General features: G+C 52.8%; 1 protein-coding gene across 1 annotated transcript in view; it reads left to right on the top strand.

Moving 5' to 3' along the window:
- Positions 1 to 18,321, top strand: part of ABCD1 (ATP binding cassette subfamily D member 1) — a 220,729-nt gene extending 202,408 nt beyond the window's left edge. The window contains exon 10 of the mRNA XM_085629793.1: positions 9,760 to 18,321. Coding sequence (XP_085485919.1) covers positions 9,760 to 9,988 — 229 coding nt within the window. The 3' untranslated portion in view covers positions 9,989 to 18,321. The remainder of the gene's footprint in view (positions 1 to 9,759) is intronic.
- Positions 18,322 to 19,230: the final 909 nt, after the last annotated feature.

Raw genomic sequence — 19,230 nt, 5'->3', positions numbered from 1 at the left:
TAGTCAGTGTGCCTTTGTTTCCTTCCTCCTCGCCCTTCTCTCTGTGATGCTCTTTCCCAGGCTTCCCCCCCCCCTCTTCTCTTCTGCCTCCTAACATCTCCTTGACTGTGTCCCATCTCTCAGCATGTCCCCTGCCCCTCTCTCTTCCTTGCGATGTAACCGTCTCCGTCCCTCCACTCTCCCTCAAGGGGTTTCAGGCTCTCTCCTTTCTCTTCGCATGTTCCTGCCTCTCTCCCTTGTCCTTGCCTTTGGAATCTCTCGTGTTCTCCGTCCCATCTCCCTCTCCTTCGTGCCATCTCGCGCCCCTCTCTGGCCCCGTCACCTTGAGCTCCGCCTCTCTCAGCTCCGCTTCCTGTCCCTTGTTCACGCGGCGGACTCCGGCTGTTCGATTCCCGGCTGCAGCTCCGCACCATGTGACTCTTGGCAGTAGCTCACGCGTAATCCCCGCCTTGACCCCTTAGGGGGTGATATGTTCGCTTTACAAATAGCATTTATTTGTGATTCATTTGACTTGATACCCCTGGCGAGGCCGTGAAGCACTTTGATTCGCACCCGTCCTCGGAGTGCATGTGTGTGGGTTGGCCTCTGGGTAGGTGTGTGAGGTTTGACGCGGTGGTGCGTGCAGCGCGTCGCTGTGCGTGGGCGGTGCGGGGAGTGTGGCGCTGGGGGCCGGAGCAGCCTTCCTTTCCTCCCGGGGTACAAATAATAACAGGTGTAAATGATCACTTCTGAAACCCCTTCTTCACGGAGTGTCTGCTCTTGTGACGCACTCGTGTGCCAGTCCAGGCCATTCAACGGTGCGCCTTGTTTTCTCGTCATTTAATTTAAAAAACAGCTTCATATTCAAACGGAGTTTGTTGTAAGTTGTACTTAAGTTGGACATCTCAAGTTCTTCTAAAGTTGACGCCAGTTTACAAGTTACCCTGCGGTCCTCCGTTGCCCCGTTCACTATAACTGAACACGGCTATTCAAAGTCTATTTCAAATGATGATGCGCGTATTACGAGTGTTTACACACCCCGCGGTGGAATCTATAGGGGCGTTCTTGCCTTGTTCACTATACTGTGTATTTGTCAGTCTTCCTGGGCTGTGGGTGTCTTCGTTCTGAGAAAGAAACCCTTTTGTTTGTCTGTCATCTTGTCAGTGTTTTAAAACGGGTGTTTTTCTGGTGTTTATTCCTCCGTTTTCTGTAAGAGGCACAGTTATTCCAGCTGCTTGATTCAGGCTTGCTGCCCGGTGTACAGAGCTTTGGTGGTGTCCACAGCTTCCTTGCCACACCGCATCTCCTCCTCCAACCCTGCCGAGCTGGGTAGAGCCAGTTTTAGATTCCACTAGTCATAAGGTGCTGTTTCTGGTATAGAATGTTTTGCTATACATTTATTTTCCCTTATTTACCGTATTTCTTCTTTGCATGTCTCCCTTCTCTGGCGTGCCTCTTCTTGTCGCTTGCTGGTTTGTTTCCAGTTGTCAGACTCCGAAGGACACAGAGTTGTGTAGCTGGCAGCGTCTGGTGCCGGTGCTTTCGGGGCCTTGAATTGGTGATACAAATGGCTCTCTGTGGCTCAGCCCTTGCTTCTTCTGGCCTCGCTTCTATTTCAGGCCTCCATGGCCACAGAGACCGAAAGAGAAGCGGAGCTCGGCCCTTCTATTCACTTGCTCCCAAACAACTTGCCTTTTGGTTTTCACTGCGCCTTCATCACCCCCTCAACTTCTGTCCATCACCCTGCTGCAGAGTCCAGCAGTGATGTGTCTGTCTGTCCCTTTCCACCTGTCTTGTATCCAGCAGTGCCTCTTGAGCGCTCTCTTCTGACCCCGCTCTCCTCTGACCCCGCTCTCCTCCTCTCATCTCTTATGTCTAGGCTGCTGGGATTTTCTGTCCTGTTTGGGACATTTCATTTGCATGGCACATAGATTGATTGCCCGCCACTTCTGTTGTGCCAGTGTGCCCGTGAGAGGGGAGCACAATGGCACATATATTGACTGCCCGCCACTTCTGTTGTGCCAGTGTGCCCGTGAGAGGGAAGCACAATGGCACATAGATTGATTGCCCGCCACTTCTGTTGTGCCAGTGTGCCCGTGAGAGGGGAGCACAATGGCACATATATTGACTGCCCGCCACTTCTGTTGTGCCAGTGTGCCCGTGAGAGGGCAGCACAATGGCACATAGATTGACTGCCTGCCACTTCTGTTGTGCCAGTGTGCCCGTGGGAGGGCAGCACAATGGCACATAAATGGATTGCCCGCCACTTCTGTTGTGCCAGTGTGCCCGTGAGAGGGAAGCACAATGGCACATAAATGGATTGCCTGCCACTTCTGTTGTGCCAGTGTGCCCGTGAGAGGGAAGCACAATGGCACATAAATGGATTGCCCGCCACTTCTGTTGTGCCAGTGTGCCCGTGGGAGGGCAGCACAATGGCACATAAATGGATTGCCTGCCACTTCTGTTGTGCCAGTGTGCCCGTGAGAGGGCAGCACAATGGCACATATATTGACTGCCCGCCACTTCTGTTGTGCCAGTGTGCCCGTGAGAGGGAAGCACAATGGCACATAGATTGATTGCCCGCCACTTCTGTTGTGCCAGTGTGCCCGTGAGAGGGGAGCACAATGGCACATATATTGACTGCCCGCCACTTCTGTTGTGCCAGTGTGCCCGTGAGAGGGCAGCACAATGGCACATAGATTGACTGCCTGCCACTTCTGTTGTGCCAGTGTGCCCGTGGGAGGGCAGCACAATGGCACATAAATGGATTGCCCGCCACTTCTGTTGTGCCAGTGTGCCCGTGAGAGGGAAGCACAATGGCACATAAATGGATTGCCTGCCACTTCTGTTGTGCCAGTGTGCCCGTGAGAGGGAAGCACAATGGCACATAAATGGATTGCCCGCCACTTCTGTTGTGCCAGTGTGCCCGTGGGAGGGCAGCACAATGGCACATAAATGGATTGCCTGCCACTTCTGTTGTGCCAGTGTGCCCGTGAGAGGGCAGCACAATGGCACATAAATGGATTGCCCGCCACTTCTGTTGTGCCAGTGTGCCCGTGAGAGGGAAGCACAATGGCACATAAATGGATTGCCCGCCACTTCTGTTGTGCCAGTGTGCCCGTGAGAGGGCAGCACAATGGCACATAGATTGATTGCCCGCCACTTCTGTTGTGCCAGTGTGCCCGTGAGAGGGGAGCACAATGGCACATAAATGGATTGCCCGCCACTTCTGTTGTGCCAGTGTGCCCGTGAGAGGGAAGCACAATGGCACATAGATTGATTGCCCGCCACTTCTGTTGTGCCAGTGTGCCCGTGAGAGGGAAGCACAATGGCACATAGATTGATTGCCCGCCACTTCTGTTGTGCCAGTGTGCCCGTGAGAGGGAAGCACAATGGCACATAGATTGATTGCCCGCCACTTCTGTTGTGCCAGTGTGCCCGTGAGAGGGAAGCACAATGGCACATAGATTGATTGCCCGCCACTTCTGTTGTGCCAGTGTGCCCGTGAGAGGGGAGCACAATGGCACATAGATTGATTGCCCGCCACTTCTGTTGTGCCAGTGTGCCCGTGAGAGGGGAGCACAATGGCACATAGATTGATTGCCCGCCACTTCTGTTGTGCCAGTGTGCCCGTGAGAGGGGAGCACAATGGCACATATATTGACTGCCCGCCACTTCTGTTGTGCCAGTGTGCCCGTGAGAGGGCAGCACAATGGCACATAGATTGACTGCCTGCCACTTCTGTTGTGCCAGTGTGCCCGTGGGAGGGCAGCACAATGGCACATAAATGGATTGCCCGCCACTTCTGTTGTGCCAGTGTGCCCGTGAGAGGGAAGCACAATGGCACATAAATGGATTGCCTGCCACTTCTGTTGTGCCAGTGTGCCCGTGAGAGGGAAGCACAATGGCACATAAATGGATTGCCCGCCACTTCTGTTGTGCCAGTGTGCCCGTGGGAGGGCAGCACAATGGCACATAAATGGATTGCCTGCCACTTCTGTTGTGCCAGTGTGCCCGTGAGAGGGCAGCACAATGGCACATAAATGGATTGCCCGCCACTTCTGTTGTGCCAGTGTGCCCGTGAGAGGGAAGCACAATGGCACATAAATGGATTGCCCGCCACTTCTGTTGTGCCAGTGTGCCCGTGAGAGGGCAGCACAATGGCACATAGATTGATTGCCCGCCACTTCTGTTGTGCCAGTGTGCCCGTGAGAGGGGAGCACAATGGCACATAAATGGATTGCCCGCCACTTCTGTTGTGCCAGTGTGCCCGTGAGAGGGAAGCACAATGGCACATAGATTGATTGCCCGCCACTTCTGTTGTGCCAGTGTGCCCGTGAGAGGGAAGCACAATGGCACATAGATTGATTGCCCGCCACTTCTGTTGTGCCAGTGTGCCCGTGAGAGGGAAGCACAATGGCACATAGATTGATTGCCCGCCACTTCTGTTGTGCCAGTGTGCCCGTGAGAGGGAAGCACAATGGCACATAGATTGATTGCCCGCCACTTCTGTTGTGCCAGTGTGCCCGTGAGAGGGGAGCACAATGGCACATAGATTGATTGCCCGCCACTTCTGTTGTGCCAGTGTGCCCGTGAGAGGGGAGCACAATGGCACATAGATTGATTGCCCGCCACTTCTGTTGTGCCAGTGTGCCCGTGAGAGGGGAGCACAATGGCACATAGATTGATTGCCCGCCACTTCTGTTGTGCCAGTGTGCCCGTGAGAGGGAAGCACAATGGCACATAGATTGATTGCCCGCCACTTCTGTTGTGCCAGTGTGCCCGTGAGAGGGCAGCACAATGGCACATAGATTGATTGCCCGCCACTTCTGTTGTGCCAGTGTGCCCGTGAGAGGGCAGCACAATGGCACATAGATTGATTGCCCGCCACTTCTGTTGTGCCAGTGTGCCCGTGAGAGGGGAGCACAATGGCACATATATTGACTGCCCGCCACTTCTGTTGTGCCAGTGTGCCCGTGAGAGGGCAGCACAATGGCACATAAATGGATTGCCTGCCACTTCTGTTGTGCCAGTGTGCCCGTGAGAGGGCAGCACAATGGCACATAAATGGATTGCCCGCCACTTCTGTTGTGCCAGTGTGCCCGTGAGAGGGAAGCACAATGGCACATAGATTGATTGCCCGCCACTTCTGTTGTGCCAGTGTGCCCGTGAGAGGGCAGCACAATGGCACATAAATGGATTGCCCGCCACTTCTGTTGTGCCAGTGTGCCCGTGAGAGGGAAGCACAATGGCACATAAATGGATTGCCTGCCACTTCTGTTGTGCCAGTGTGCCCGTGAGAGGGCAGCACAATGGCACATAAATGGATTGCCTGCCACTTCTGTTGTGCCAGTGTGCCCGTGAGAGGGCAGCACAATGGCACATAAATGGATTGCCCGCCACTTCTGTTGTGCCAGTGTGCCCGTGAGAGGGAAGCACAATGGCACATAAATGGATTGCCCGCCACTTCTGTTGTGCCAGTGTGCCCGTGAGAGGGCAGCACAATGGCACATAAATGGATTGCCCGCCACTTCTGTTGTGCCAGTGTGCCCGTGAGAGGGAAGCACAATGGCACATAGTTTGATTGCCCGCCACTTCTGTTGTGCCAGTGTGCCCGTGAGAGGGAAGCACAATGGCACATAAATGGATTGCCTGCCACTTCTGTTGTGCCAGTGTGCCCGTGAGAGGGCAGCACAATGGCACATAAATGGATTGCCTGCCACTTCTGTTGTGCCAGTGTGCCCGTGAGAGGGCAGCACAATGGCACATAAATGGATTGCCCGCCACTTCTGTTGTGCCAGTGTGCCCGTGAGAGGGAAGCACAATGGCACATAAATGGATTGCCCGCCACTTCTGTTGTGCCAGTGTGCCCGTGGGAGGGCAGCACAATGGCACATAAATGGATTGCCTGCCACTTCTGTTGTGCCAGTGTGCCCGTGAGAGGGCAGCACAATGGCACATAAATGGATTGCCCGCCACTTCTGTTGTGCCAGTGTGCCCGTGAGAGGGAAGCACAATGGCACATAAATGGATTGCCCGCCACTTCTGTTGTGCCAGTGTGCCCGTGAGAGGGCAGCACAATGGCACATAAATGGATTGCCCGCCACTTCTGTTGTGCCAGTGTGCCCGTGAGAGGGGAGCACAATGGCACATAAATGGATTGCCCGCCACTTCTGTTGTGCCAGTGTGCCCGTGAGAGGGAAGCACAATGGCACATAGATTGATTGCCCGCCACTTCTGTTGTGCCAGTGTGCCCGTGAGAGGGAAGCACAATGGCACACAGATTGATTGCCCGCCACTTCTGTTGTGCCAGTGTGCCCGTGAGAGGGAAGCACAATGGCACATAGATTTATTGCCCGCCACTTCTGTTGTGCCAGTGTGCCCGTGAGAGGGGAGCACAATGGCACATAGATTGATTGCCCGCCACTTCTGTTGTGCCAGTGTGCCCGTGAGAGGGGAGCACAATGGCACATAGATTGATTGCCCGCCACTTCTGTTGTGCCAGTATGCCCGTGAGAGGGGAGCACAATGGCACATAGATTGATTGCCGCCACTTCTGTTGTGCCAGTGTGCCCGTGAGAGGGAAGCACAATGGCACATAGATTGATTGCCCGCCACTTCTGTTGTGCCAGTGTGCCCGTGAGAGGGGGAGCACAATGGCACATAGATTGATTGCCCGCCACTTCTGTTGTGCCCGTGAGAGGGAAGCACAATGGCACATAGATTGATTGCCCGCCACTTCTGTTGTGCCAGTGTGCCCGTGAGAGGGGAGCACAATGGCACATATATTGACTGCCCGCCACTTCTGTTGTGCCAGTGTGCCCGTGAGAGGGCAGCACAATGGCACATAAATGGATTGCCCGCCACTTCTGTTGTGCCAGTGTGCCCGTGAGAGGGAAGCACAATGGCACATAAATGGATTGCCTGCCACTTCTGTTGTGCCAGTGTGCCCGTGAGAGGGCAGCACAATGGCACATAAATGGATTGCCTGCCACTTCTGTTGTGCCAGTGTGCCCGTGAGAGGGCAGCACAATGGCACATAAATGGATTGCCCGCCACTTCTGTTGTGCCAGTGTGCCCGTGAGAGGGAAGCACAATGGCACATAAATGGATTGCCCGCCACTTCTGTTGTGCCAGTGTGCCCGTGGGAGGGCAGCACAATGGCACATAAATGGATTGCCTGCCACTTCTGTTGTGCCAGTGTGCCCGTGAGAGGGCAGCACAATGGCACATAAATGGATTGCCCGCCACTTCTGTTGTGCCAGTGTGCCCGTGAGAGGGAAGCACAATGGCACATAAATGGATTGCCCGCCACTTCTGTTGTGCCAGTGTGCCCGTGAGAGGGCAGCACAATGGCACATAAATGGATTGCCCGCCACTTCTGTTGTGCCAGTGTGCCCGTGAGAGGGAAGCACAATGGCACATAGATTGATTGCCCGCCACTTCTGTTGTGCCAGTGTGCCCGTGAGAGGGGAGCACAATGGCACATAAATGGATTGCCCGCCACTTCTGTTGTGCCTGTGTGCCCGTGAGAGGGAAGCACAATGGCACATAGATTGATTGCCCGCCACTTCTGTTGTGCCAGTGTGCCCGTGAGAGGGCAGCACAATGGCACATAAATGGATTGCCCGCCACTTCTGTTGTGCCAGTGTGCCCGTGAGAGGGGAGCACAATGGCACATAAATGGATTGCCCGCCACTTCTGTTGTGCCAGTGTGCCCATGGGAGGGCAGCACAATGGCACATAAATGGATTGCCTGCCACTTCTGTTGTGCCAGTGTGCCCGTGAGAGGGCAGCACAATGGCACATAGATTGATTGCCCGCTACTTCTGTTGTGCCAGTGTGCCCGTGAGAGGGCAGCACAATGGCACATAAATGGATTGCCCGCCACTTCTGTTGTGCCAGTGTGCCCGTGAGAGGGAAGCACAATGGCACATAAATGGATTGCCCGCCACTTCTGTTGTGCCAGTGTGCCCGTGAGAGGGCAGCACAATGGCACATAAATGGATTGCCCGCCACTTCTGTTGTGCCAGTGTGCCCGTGAGAGGGAAGCACAATGGCACATAGATTGATTGCCCGCCACTTCTGTTGTGCCCGTGAGACGGCAGCACAATGGCACATAAATGGATTGCCCGCCACTTCTGTTGTGCCAGTGTGCCCGTGAGAGGGAAGCTCAATGGCACATAGATTGATTGCCCGCCACTTCTGTTGTGCTCGTGAGAGGGCAGCACAATGGCACATAAATGGATTTCCCGCCACTTCTGTTGTGCCAGTGTGCCCGTGAGAGGGGAGCACAATGGCACATAAATGGATTGCCCGCCACTTCTGTTGTGCCAGTGTGCCCGTGGGAGGGCAGCACAATGGCACATAAATGGATTGCCTGCCACTTCTGTTGTGCCAGTGTGCCCGTGAGAGGGCAGCACAATGGCACATAAATGGATTGCCCGCCACTTCTGTTGTGCCAGTGTGCCCGTGAGAGGGAAGCACAATGGCACATAAAATGGATTGCCCGCCACTTCTGTTGTGCGAGTGTGCCCGTGAGAGGGAAGCACAATGGCACATAAATGGATTGCCCGCCACTTCTGTTGTGCCAGTGTGCCCGTGAGAGGGCAGCGCAGCGTTCTGTAGCTGCTCCCAGATGCACCGATGTTCAATCAAATTCTCCTACAGTTCAGTTAAGTTAAATTTTTCTTGAAGGTTGATCTAGTATTTCTTTCCTGTCTTTACCTAAACATGGCGGTAGACCACCCATCATCTCTCGGCGATGGCCTCTGGAGGGTAATCTTTGTACAGTGTACATGTCACAGTCTCTAGGCTGGGCCAAGTGGCAGATATGACTTTGATAAGGATTCCCCTGGAAGACACCTAGGATTACAGGTATGCAATTCACCCTCGTCTGCCTGCCTTGTCCCTTTGAACCGGAGTTCTGAGCTCAGAACAGAGAAGAGTGGCCGGGAAACTCGGTGCTACGGAATAGCTGTGTCTGCCTCAAGCCTAACCGGAGACCTTGCATGCACAGCAGCAGTGTAAACCAGCCCCCCGCCCCCTCTGAAAGGACATTTCAGGGGCGCTAACCCGATATGTGACCATCTTTAGTCGTACTCCATGCTTCCCACAATGCCATTCAATCCCAGGGTGGAAGAGGATTCAGGTTTGAAATATTTAGAATTTCATGAAATGCCACATCGGCCATCAGTTTCAACAGCGTGTCCAAGCATATGTTTGGTGCCAGAGGCCCAAGAAACTACCAACCAACCCCTGACCCACACTGAAGCCGGGCCAAGGCATTTCTGGACAGACTATCCCTGACTCTGCTGGGACAAGATGCACTGTTATCTGTAGCCGCCCCTGTGACATCACTGATATGTCCGCTCTGATGTGAAGGAGACTGAGGTGTGTTGCTTATGGTAATTAGCATTTGCATAGGACATGATGTGCCACCAGGAGGGCCTTGCAGCGCTGCAGGGACAGGAACATTCCATTCTTGTTGTTTTATTTAATTACTGTTCTTTGTATATATTATTTGTGTCTGTTCATTGAATGGAAGTTTCTGGTCATAGTTTGTTTCTGTGAAGTGTCGATCAGTGTTACCTGTTTCTCTGTTATTGACGTGCATCATCTTTCAACCACCGAGCATCGTTGACATCAGCTAGTCCTACTGCTGTCTGTGCTGACTTGGTGTGGTGCACACTGTTCTAAGCCTGTGGCTGCAGTCTCACTGACTGAAGGCTACGAGAGACCCTGAGTCACACACACTGACCACCCTCTTGTCTCTTGCAGGAAGTACCACACACACCTGCTCCAGTTTGACGGGGAAGGCGGCTGGAAGTTTGAGAAGCTGGACAGCGCAGCCAGAGTCTCGCTGACCGAGGAGAAGCAGCGACTGGAGCAGCAGCTAGCTGGGGTCCCAGAGATGCAACAGCGCTTGGTGGAGCTCTGCCAGATCCTGGGGGACGACCCTACGCTGGGTGCTGTTGAGGAGCATCCGACCGCAGGCCCTGCCATCTGAACGCCGTACTACCCATGAAGCATGGAGGGATGCAGCACCTGTGCCCTAGGTGGCAAGGAGGACCCAGAAGCACTTTAGGAGCTGGTGAAAGACATCTTGTAGACCTCCTTGGCGGCTAGCCATGTTCATCGAGTCCTACAGCAGTGGATGTAATCCCACAGTAGATGACCAACTGACAGTACGGTGGATGAGTCGAGGTATCCCACCCGCTAGGACTGTGTTGTACAGTTTATTCAGGCCCAGCTCTGCTCTGGCATCAGCAGGGTCTCCGGATACCATCTTCCTAGCACCCTTTATAGTTCCTTTGTGATTTAACTGCCCCTTCTGACTTGCAATCTCTCGATCAGTCAAGCTTGCACATTCTAGAACCGCCTTCCCGTCCTCACCTCCTCCAAGCAGCACAGAGAAGTTTGTTTACTTCTGCCCATTCCCCTACGTTGTGGGCCTGGCTGCAGGTTGTGGGGCTGAAAGCCACTAGCACAGGAGATTAACAATCACCAGCACAGCCGCACCGCAGCCTCTTGGTGCAGACTGGATGCAGCAGAATGCACACCCAGTCAGACATGTTCGAAGGGCTACGACAGATGGCTTTTATCTTCGGGTTGAGGTGCTGTGTCTTGTGGAGACTTTATCGCACTTTTTGATGAGGATTGGGCCAGCAGCACCAGCATTTCATGAGCAGGAAGGGGACCGAGTAAAAGGGGCTTTAGCTGTTCATTTGCCAGTGGCAGCTGCACTCTCAACAGCCCTAGCACAGGTCTGATGTCCAACATAACCGCAGCACCAAGATGTCTTCAGATTGAGACGCGTGAGAGCAGGTCTGCGGCGTTCATCGTCCAGTGTCGCACTTTCAGGGTGGTGGACCGCCTGCTGCTCCGGGGTGACCTCGGATTCAGGTGTATGTGAGCACTTGGTCAAGGAAGACTTTCCAGGTAGAGGCCTGCATCTACTCCACTCCACTGTGGCATGCTGCCTGTGTCCCCGTTCTCACCCTTTCTCCCAGGTGGCAAGTGAGTTCACTGAGCCCAGAGGCTGCCACCCCGAATAAAAGAGGGTGGGAGAGGTGAGAGAAGTGATGACTTAGAAAAACTGCAACTTCTGAGGAGCTGGGAGAGAAAGTGTGGAAGGAGCCATATCTCCAGGAACACTGGGAGAGGTCCCTGCTGAAATCTTGTCTAGCCCGTCCCCCCTGTCTTCGGACTCAGCACTTTTTATTTTTATATCCTTCTTTAAAGTAGCCGGGTACCTTTTTGCCCAGTCTTTCCAAGCCTTCATTGTTTTTATAAAAAAAATGTATAGATTCATATATTTCTACACTTTAAAACATATGCCACTGTGAAAGAAGTCTTGATGGAGCAAAGTGTCGGTGAACCTAGAATCCCAAAGTGGCTGCATTGGTGCCCACGGACAGCAGAGTGCTTGCATTGGTGCCCACGTAGAGTAGTGTGATGGTGAAATGTCCATAGAGCATGACGTGGGCAGAATCCATCGCCTGTCTTTACACTCCTAGGTAAACTATCATAGATACAAGTCCTGGAGCTGAGGGGAATCCGGAGTCTGGTGAAGGCGCTGCCCGACCTGCACTTGTCTGCACACCAACATGTGAGAAATGTAAGGCTGCTCCACCTTGGTCTGCATAGATCTTCATGGAATACCAGAGCCCTTCTTTCACTCCATGGGGTGACATCCTCTCTACCTCTGGCATGCAGAAGGTGCCTCAGGAGCAACACCCCAAGTGACGCACAGGGGGTGCCAACACCACTGCCAGCTTACCTCCTCTCCACAGACCTGCATCGAAGGCCCCCATGGTTACCTCAGGGCTCCCTGTTGACTGCTTACACTAAACAAGACGTGTTTTTGGGCACATAGTGTGCTGAGGTGTCCAACACAAGTTCGGTCTGTTCTCTGTACGTGAATGATCTGATTAGGCCTTTTGCACATATTAGGAGTCCGTGTAGGATGTCCCTTTCTTTACAGTCCCTTCCATGCACCTAAGCAGATGGTCTCATGCTTGCACCTGTGCTCGCTGACGCTCCCTGCGCACCCGCACGCGTGGTCCTCCCTGCGCACCCGCACGCGTGGTCCTCCCTGCGCACCCGCACGCGTGGTCCTCCCTGCGCACCCGCACGCGTGGTCCTCCCTGCGCACCCGCACGCGTGGTCCTCCCTGCGCACCCGCACGCGTGGTCCTCCCTGCGCACCCGCACGCGTGGTCCTCCCTGCGCACCCGCACGCGTGGTCCTCCCTGCGCACCCGCACGCGTGGTCCTCCCTGCGCACCCGCACGCGTGGTCCTCCCTGCGCACCCGCACGCGTGGTCCTCCCTGCGCACCCGCACGCGTGGTCCTCCCTGCGCACCTCAATACGTGGTCCTCCCTGCGCACCTGTACACGTGGTCCTCCCTGCGCACATACACCGCTCCAATCTCCTTGACAAGCTCTCATCTGGGCTCACGTACTACAGTATATGTGTTAGTCAATCTCCTATAGGCTGGGCGTCATGCTGTGGCCCATTATGAATAGCGTGTCGCTTTCTGATGGCCTTTCCAGACCCCCTTTTTGTGTAGAAAGCTTTAGATTATGTTGTGAGAGTCTGGGTTAAATGTAAACGTGAACCTCTGAAGTGCCCCTCTCACCTCCTGTCCTCAGAGAGTGGCTGCATGATCTGTAGATCTGATGGCAGTCTGGTCCCACTTCCCTGGCCTGGGGTCCATCTCCCATTCACAGCTCCGAGTAATTCCTTGCCCCAGAGCTCCTTTCAGTGGCATAGACATATTTGAAACAGATGGTAAAGGTTCTACCCTGTAACCATGGCAGTTCTTTCAGATTCACAGTTTAGTCCCGTTCTGTCAAATGTGGATGATTAGAGCGGATTGTGCCCTGCAGAAGGGGACATTTCATGCAAAGGGTCCTTCTAGATTCACACCCTTTAATATTAATGTGTTTGGAACCCTGCTGATAGTAAGCAAGTGAGTGTTGAAAGGTAAAGTAGTGGCTCTGAGCAGGGTGCATGCTGGAGAAGCTAAAGCTGCTCATTGGTACCAGTGCTGCGCGGCATGAGATGACTCTCAAACTCTCAAGCCTGCATTTGTCTTTCTCTGCCCTCTCCGGTAGTGGGGGAATGTTTTAAACCTGTGGATCTGAGCAGGATGCATGCTGGAGATTGGATATTCCTGCTGCATAACTTTCCCTCCCCTTTGCCCCAACACCATGAGGTTGAAGACGGCCCACGTAAGTTTGGAAAGTGGTTCCTGACTCCCTTCGGACAGCCTACCTCCTGTACGGCTCAGCCCTGCGGCTGTAGCGTGCTCCCCTTCTCTTGGTCGTCTCCCCACCCTTTGATTATGACTGTGTATTGCTTGCAAGACTTGCACAAAATCTGTACTTTTTACTAATCTCATTGTAATAATGGACTCTTTGTTGCTAATTTATTTAATTCCATGTGAAGTATTAAGCGCTTATTATTCTGTTGGTATCCTTGGTGAGCCCGGGAGAGGATGAGCTGCTGTTCTCGGGCACCTCACCAATGTGTTGGGGGTCTCTTAGAATACCTGGCTTGGTGTTAACATTTCATGGCTCGCGTACTAGGCTCACCATAGTCTTTGGCACATTGTTTTGCTCCCCTCGTTGCTGCAGTGACCTGATGTTCAATGTACCTAGAGGACTACCATTCTGCTGAAGGTTGCCCCTTTGAAATAGTTTGTCTCAGCGGCTCCTCCCTTTTAAAACTGCCTCACTGAGTAGAGATGTCTACTGCAGAGTTCCTGTGCTTCACTCCTACTCTCCCTATGTAGATCTGAAAAGTAGAAGTACCTCTTTGGTTGTTCGGATTTTAACATTTCAGCTGTAACGCCTAGGTCAACAGATTGTCCGATTCCGTGGGTGTGCGTACTCCTTGCACTTCCTGCATGTTCTCCTGTTTAATGGTCTCCAAGTGCCCCTGGCTCTAGGAGCAGAGCAGTCCTTCTGACTTTTACCCTCTCTTGTCCTCCCTTCTGCTCCATAAGCTTCACTTGTACACCTTGCTCTTTAACACAAGATTCCTTTATGCTTTTGTTTGTGTCCTTCATTGGTGTTTCCTTGAGGTGTCCCTCTAGTGGCTGCTGGAGTTTCTACCTGCCTGGGTCAAGTTAGGTTTCCTGCTTGTTCATCTTTTTCATTCTTCTAGAACAATTGGTTTTAATTTTCTTTGTGTCAAAATATGCTCAGTTTATTTGTGCAGTTACAAAACTGCTTTTTAAAAAATCTCTAAGATCTGTGCCACCTTGGAGTGAGGCAGAAGTCGACTCTTCTGAGCTGGCTTTGAGTGAGCCACTTGTCATGCCTCCCCACCAGACGCACCCCACAATCTGCTACAGATCAGGTGGTTTTCGTTCTAAACTTGGTTTGATTACCACATCTCTCACTTGCCTTACATTGAAGTTGTTTCTATTAAACACCGGGTTCTAGAGCTCTGCCACCAGCTGGTGGGATCTGTTGTCCGACCCTGCATGCCCAATGCTCAGATGCCCCTTTTCGTGCCATTGCACTTGTTAGTTGCGGATCTTTGTCCACCATTGTGACCCCCAGAATCCAGGGCTGTCCCGATGTTCTTTATTTGCACAAGAGGTCCCCCTTATATCATCCCTGTGTGGCTTTTGTCCCAGTGTTGTTTACTCGTTTCCAGCTCAATTTGCACCAAAGATCCTCCTTGTATCATCCCTGTGAGGCTTTGGTCCTGGCGTTCTTTAGCCCGATCCTGCTGAATGTGCACCAAAGATCCTCCTTGTATCATCCCTGTGAGGCTTTGGTCCTGGCGTTCTTTAGCCCGATCCTGCTGAATGTGCACCAGAGATCCTCCTTGTATCATCCCTGTGAGGCTTTGGTCCTGCCTTTCTTTAGCCCGAGCCTGCTGGATGTGCACCAAAGATCCTCCTTGTATCATCCCTGTGAGGCTTTGGTCCTGGTGTCCTTTAGCCCGATCCTGCTGAACGTGCACCAGAGATCCTCCTTGTATCTTCCCTGTGAGGCTTTGGTCCTGGCGTTCTTTAGCCCGTTCCTGCTGGATGTGCACCAAAGATCCTCCTTGTATCATCCCTGTGAGGCTTTGGTCCTGGCGCTCTTTAGCCCGATCCTGCTGAATGTGCACCAGAGATCCTCCTTGTATCATCCCTGTGAGGCTTTGGTCCTGGCGTTCTTTAGCCCGATCCTGCTGAATGTGCACCAGAGATCCTCCTTGTATCATCCCTGTGAGGCTTTGGTCCTGGCGTCCTTTAGCCCGATCCTGCTGAATGTGCACCAAAGATCCTCCTTGTATCATCCCTGTGAGGCTTTGGTCCTGCCTTTCTTTAGCCCGATCCTGCTGAACGTGCACCAGAGATCCTCCTTGTATCATCCCTGTGAGGCTTTGGTCCTGGCGTCCTTTAGCCCGATCCTGCTGAATGTGCACCAGAGATCCTCCTTGTATCATCCCTGTGAGGCTTTGGTCCTGGCGTCCTTTAGCCCGATCCTGCTGAATGTGCACCAGAGATCCTCCTTGTATCATCCCTGTGAGGCTTTGGTCCTGCCTTTCTTTAGCCCGATCCTGCTGGATGTGCACCAAAGATCCTCCTTGTATCATCCCTGTGAGGCTTTGGTCCTGGCGTTCTTTAGCCCGATCCTGCTGAATGTGCACCAGAGATCCTCCTTGTATCATCCCTGTGAGCCTTTGGTCCTGGCGTTCTTTAGCCTGATCCTGCTGAACGTGCACCAAAGATCCTCCTTGTATCATCCCTGTGAGGCTTTGGTCCTGGCGTTCTTTAGCCTGATCCTGCTGAACGTGCACCAAAGATCCTCCTTGTATCATCCCTGTGAGGCTTTGGTCCTGGCGTCCTTTAGCCCGATCCTGCTGAATGTGCACCAGAGATCCTCCTTGTATCTTCCCTGTGAGGCTTTGGTCCTGGCGTCCTTTAGCCCGAGCCTGCTGAATGTGCACCAGAGATCCTCCTTGTATCATCCCTGTGAGCCTTTGGTCCTGGCGTCCTTTAGCCCGATCCTGCTGAATGTGCACCAGAGATCCTCCTTGTATCATCCCTGTGAGGCTTTGGTCCTGGCGTTCTTTAGCCTGATCCTGCTGAACGTGCACCAAAGATCCTCCTTGTATCATCCCTGTGAGGCTTTGGTCCTGGCGTCCTTTAGCCCGATCCTCCTGAATGTGCACCAGAGATACTCCTTGTATCATCCCTGTGAGGCTTTGGTCCTGGCGTCCTTTAGCCCGATCCTGCTGAACGTGCACCAGAGATCCTCCTTGTATCATCCCTGTGAGGCTTTGGTCCTGGCGTCCTTTAGCCCGATCCTGCTGAATGTGCACCAGAGATCCTCCTTGTATCATCCCTGTGAGGCTTTGGTCCTGGCGTCCTTTAGCCCGATCCTGCTGAATGTGCACCAAAGATCCTCCTTGTATCATCCCTGTGAGGCTTTGGTCCTGGTGTTCTTTAGCCCGATCCTGCTGAACGTGCACCAAAGATCCTCCTTGTATCATTCCTGTGAGGCTTTGGTCCTGGCGTCCTTTAGCCCGATCCTGCTGAATGTGCACCAGAGATCCTCCTTGTATCATCCCTGTGAGCCTTTGGTCCTGGTGTCCTTTAGCCCGATCCTGCTGGATGTGCACCAAAGATCCTCCTTGTATCATCCCTGTGAGGCTTTGGTCCTGGCGTTCTTTAGCCCGATCCTCCTGAATGTGCACCAGAGATCCTCCTTGTATCATCCCTGTGAGGCTTTGGTCCTGGCGTTCTTTAGCCCGATCCTGCTGAATGTGCACCAAAGATCCTCCTTGTATCATCCCTGTGAGGCTTTGGTCCTGGTGTTCTTTAGCCCGATCCTGCTGAACGTGCACCAAAGATCCTCCTTGTATCATTCCTGTGAGGCTTTGGTCCTGGCGTCCTTTAGCCCGATCCTGCTGAATGTGCACCAGAGATCCTCCTTGTATCATCCCTGTGAGGCTTTGGTCCTGGTGTCCTTTAGCCCGATCCTGCTGAACGTGCACCAGAGATCCTCCTTGTATCTTCCCTGTGAGGCTTTGGTCCTGGCGTTCTTTAGCCCGTTCCTGCTGAATGTGCACCAAAGATCCTCCTTGTATCATCCCTGTGAGGCTTTGATCCTGGCTTTTTTTAGCCCGATCCTGCTGAACGTGCACCAGAGATCCTCCTTGTATCTTCCCTGTGAGGCTTTGGTCCTGGCGTCCTTTAGCCCGATCCTGCTGAATGTGCACCAGAGATCCTCCTTGTATCTTCCCTGTGAGGCTTTGGTCGTGGTGTCCTTTAGCCCGATCCTGCTGAACGTGCACCAGAGATCCTCCTTGTATCATCCCTGTGAGGCTTTTGTCCCAGTGTTTTTGACCCCGAGCCCGCTGTATTTGCACCAGAGATCCTCCTCGTGTCGTCTCCGTGCGGCTTTTGTCCCAGTGTTCCTTACCCCTAACCCACTGAGTTTGCACTTAAATCCTCCTTGTATCATCCTTGTGAGGCTTTTGTCCTGTGGTCTTTAACCCGATCCTGCTGAATTTGCACCCTAGATCCTTCCTGGATTGTCCCCGTGAGGCTTTTGTGCCGGTGTTACCCAGATCCAGTAGAATGTGCACCCGGGGTCCACCTTCTGTTGCCACTGTGAGCCTTTTGTCCCTGCCCATATTGTCCAGAGTGGGGTGCACTGAACATGCATACAATCTGCAGAAACATGAACATGGCAACAATCCTTTCAGTATAGAAAGGAGGCCAAACGCATACCAGTGGGATATCCCGGAACCAGGAGTTCACTCAGTAACTTCCTCCCAGCCAGGGGAACATGGCGGAAGTTCAGAGAAACGATTGAACTCGCCGGATCATGAGTTTTTGTAATTTGGTTTTAGACTTAATAGTTTACTAAGTAGGAGCGGAGAAGAGGGAATGGTTGCTTGCAAGAGGTAGGCCAACCTTCAACCTATGAACTTGCCCCCCACTATAGCACCCTTGATCCCGTACGCAGAGATGTTATGGATTACTGTACGAGAAAGAACTGATCACAAGATTTCTCGGTTGGATGCTCGTGCCTTATTACATGAAGGATATTTTTAGCAAAGTTTATTATTGTGATGCAGATAAAAAGTGGCCTGGCCTTTAAATGACACCTGTCTAGCTACGTCCAGGAGTGACTGACGTCACCGAGACCTGGAAATATCAACTATGCAAGAATACAAAGAAACAAGTAGAAAAAAGAGAACAATAAACAGATCCGGAATTGTGAAAAGAAACAAATGTGAAAAGAAGCGCCGCGTGGCCTTAATGTTTCAAGTGCCTGTTTGTGAGTTGGTTACAAGTAAAGCTCGGCCGAGTTATTTTAGACTCCTGTGTGTGCGTCAGTTATTTCTGGGTTGGTAAGTGTCTGTCTCACTCTTTGGTATCCTGGTGGAGTGGGCATCTGGGTGGTGATCTGATGGGTCCTGGTGCCGGGCAGTGGGTTCAGGGGGGCAGGAGGTCCGTGCAGGTCAGCAAGACGAAGGGACCTGCTCACCCCGCCCCTGTAGGATCACACACATACTCACTCTCACACTCGCTCAGTCCTGGGTAACTTTTACTTGTGCAATGTTAAGAGTAAACAGTGTGTATCACCTGGGGTACATCTCAATCTTTCCCACCAATAATTACCCATCTACCCTATATTCACATTCTGTAGTGAGGGGTCAGCTACCAAGTGTCTCCAGACTGGCAGTCCTGCCGCAAAGGGCGTGTTGCGTGTAGTCGCGCCAGCACAGGCTCTGTGTGCTAAACTTGCCGCAACTCTGGTCCATAACTGAAAGGTCTACACACATTTTGATGAAATCGCCAATTCAGCTATGTCCTCAATTGCAACCACCCCCTCCAACTCCCCAAACTACAACAACCAACGAGGCAATGGCTCCTCCCAGCTCTCAACTATCTTCTGGCTGTGCAGCGGCTGCGAAGCATGTCTTGACCACTGGGAATGATTTCTTGGGATACTTTCCATTCCTCCATCTTTTAATTGTTTGGGACACTATTTAAGGGGGCCAGACCTGCTCTCACAAAGCGCCGTCTGACTTGGGCTTGTTGGCCATGTCCCGTCGGGGTGGGAGGCCGAGTCAAGGCTGATTGGCTAGTGGTTGAACCAATCTGTAACCGTGAACTCTAAACAGGGAGTGCAACAAGGTAAGGGAATTCCCTGGGTTCAGAAACATTTATGCTTGCTTCTCCATTTGTTACGCCTTGGTGGTCTCTATAAAAGGCTCTAGCTCA

The sequence above is a fragment of the Triturus cristatus genome, chromosome 10, assembly GCF_964204655.1.
Source record: "Triturus cristatus chromosome 10, aTriCri1.1, whole genome shotgun sequence".
Classification (NCBI taxonomy): domain Eukaryota; kingdom Metazoa; phylum Chordata; class Amphibia; order Caudata; family Salamandridae; genus Triturus; species Triturus cristatus.
The sequence above is the reverse complement of the archived record's forward strand: the minus strand, read 5'-3'. Positions and strand labels throughout refer to the sequence as shown.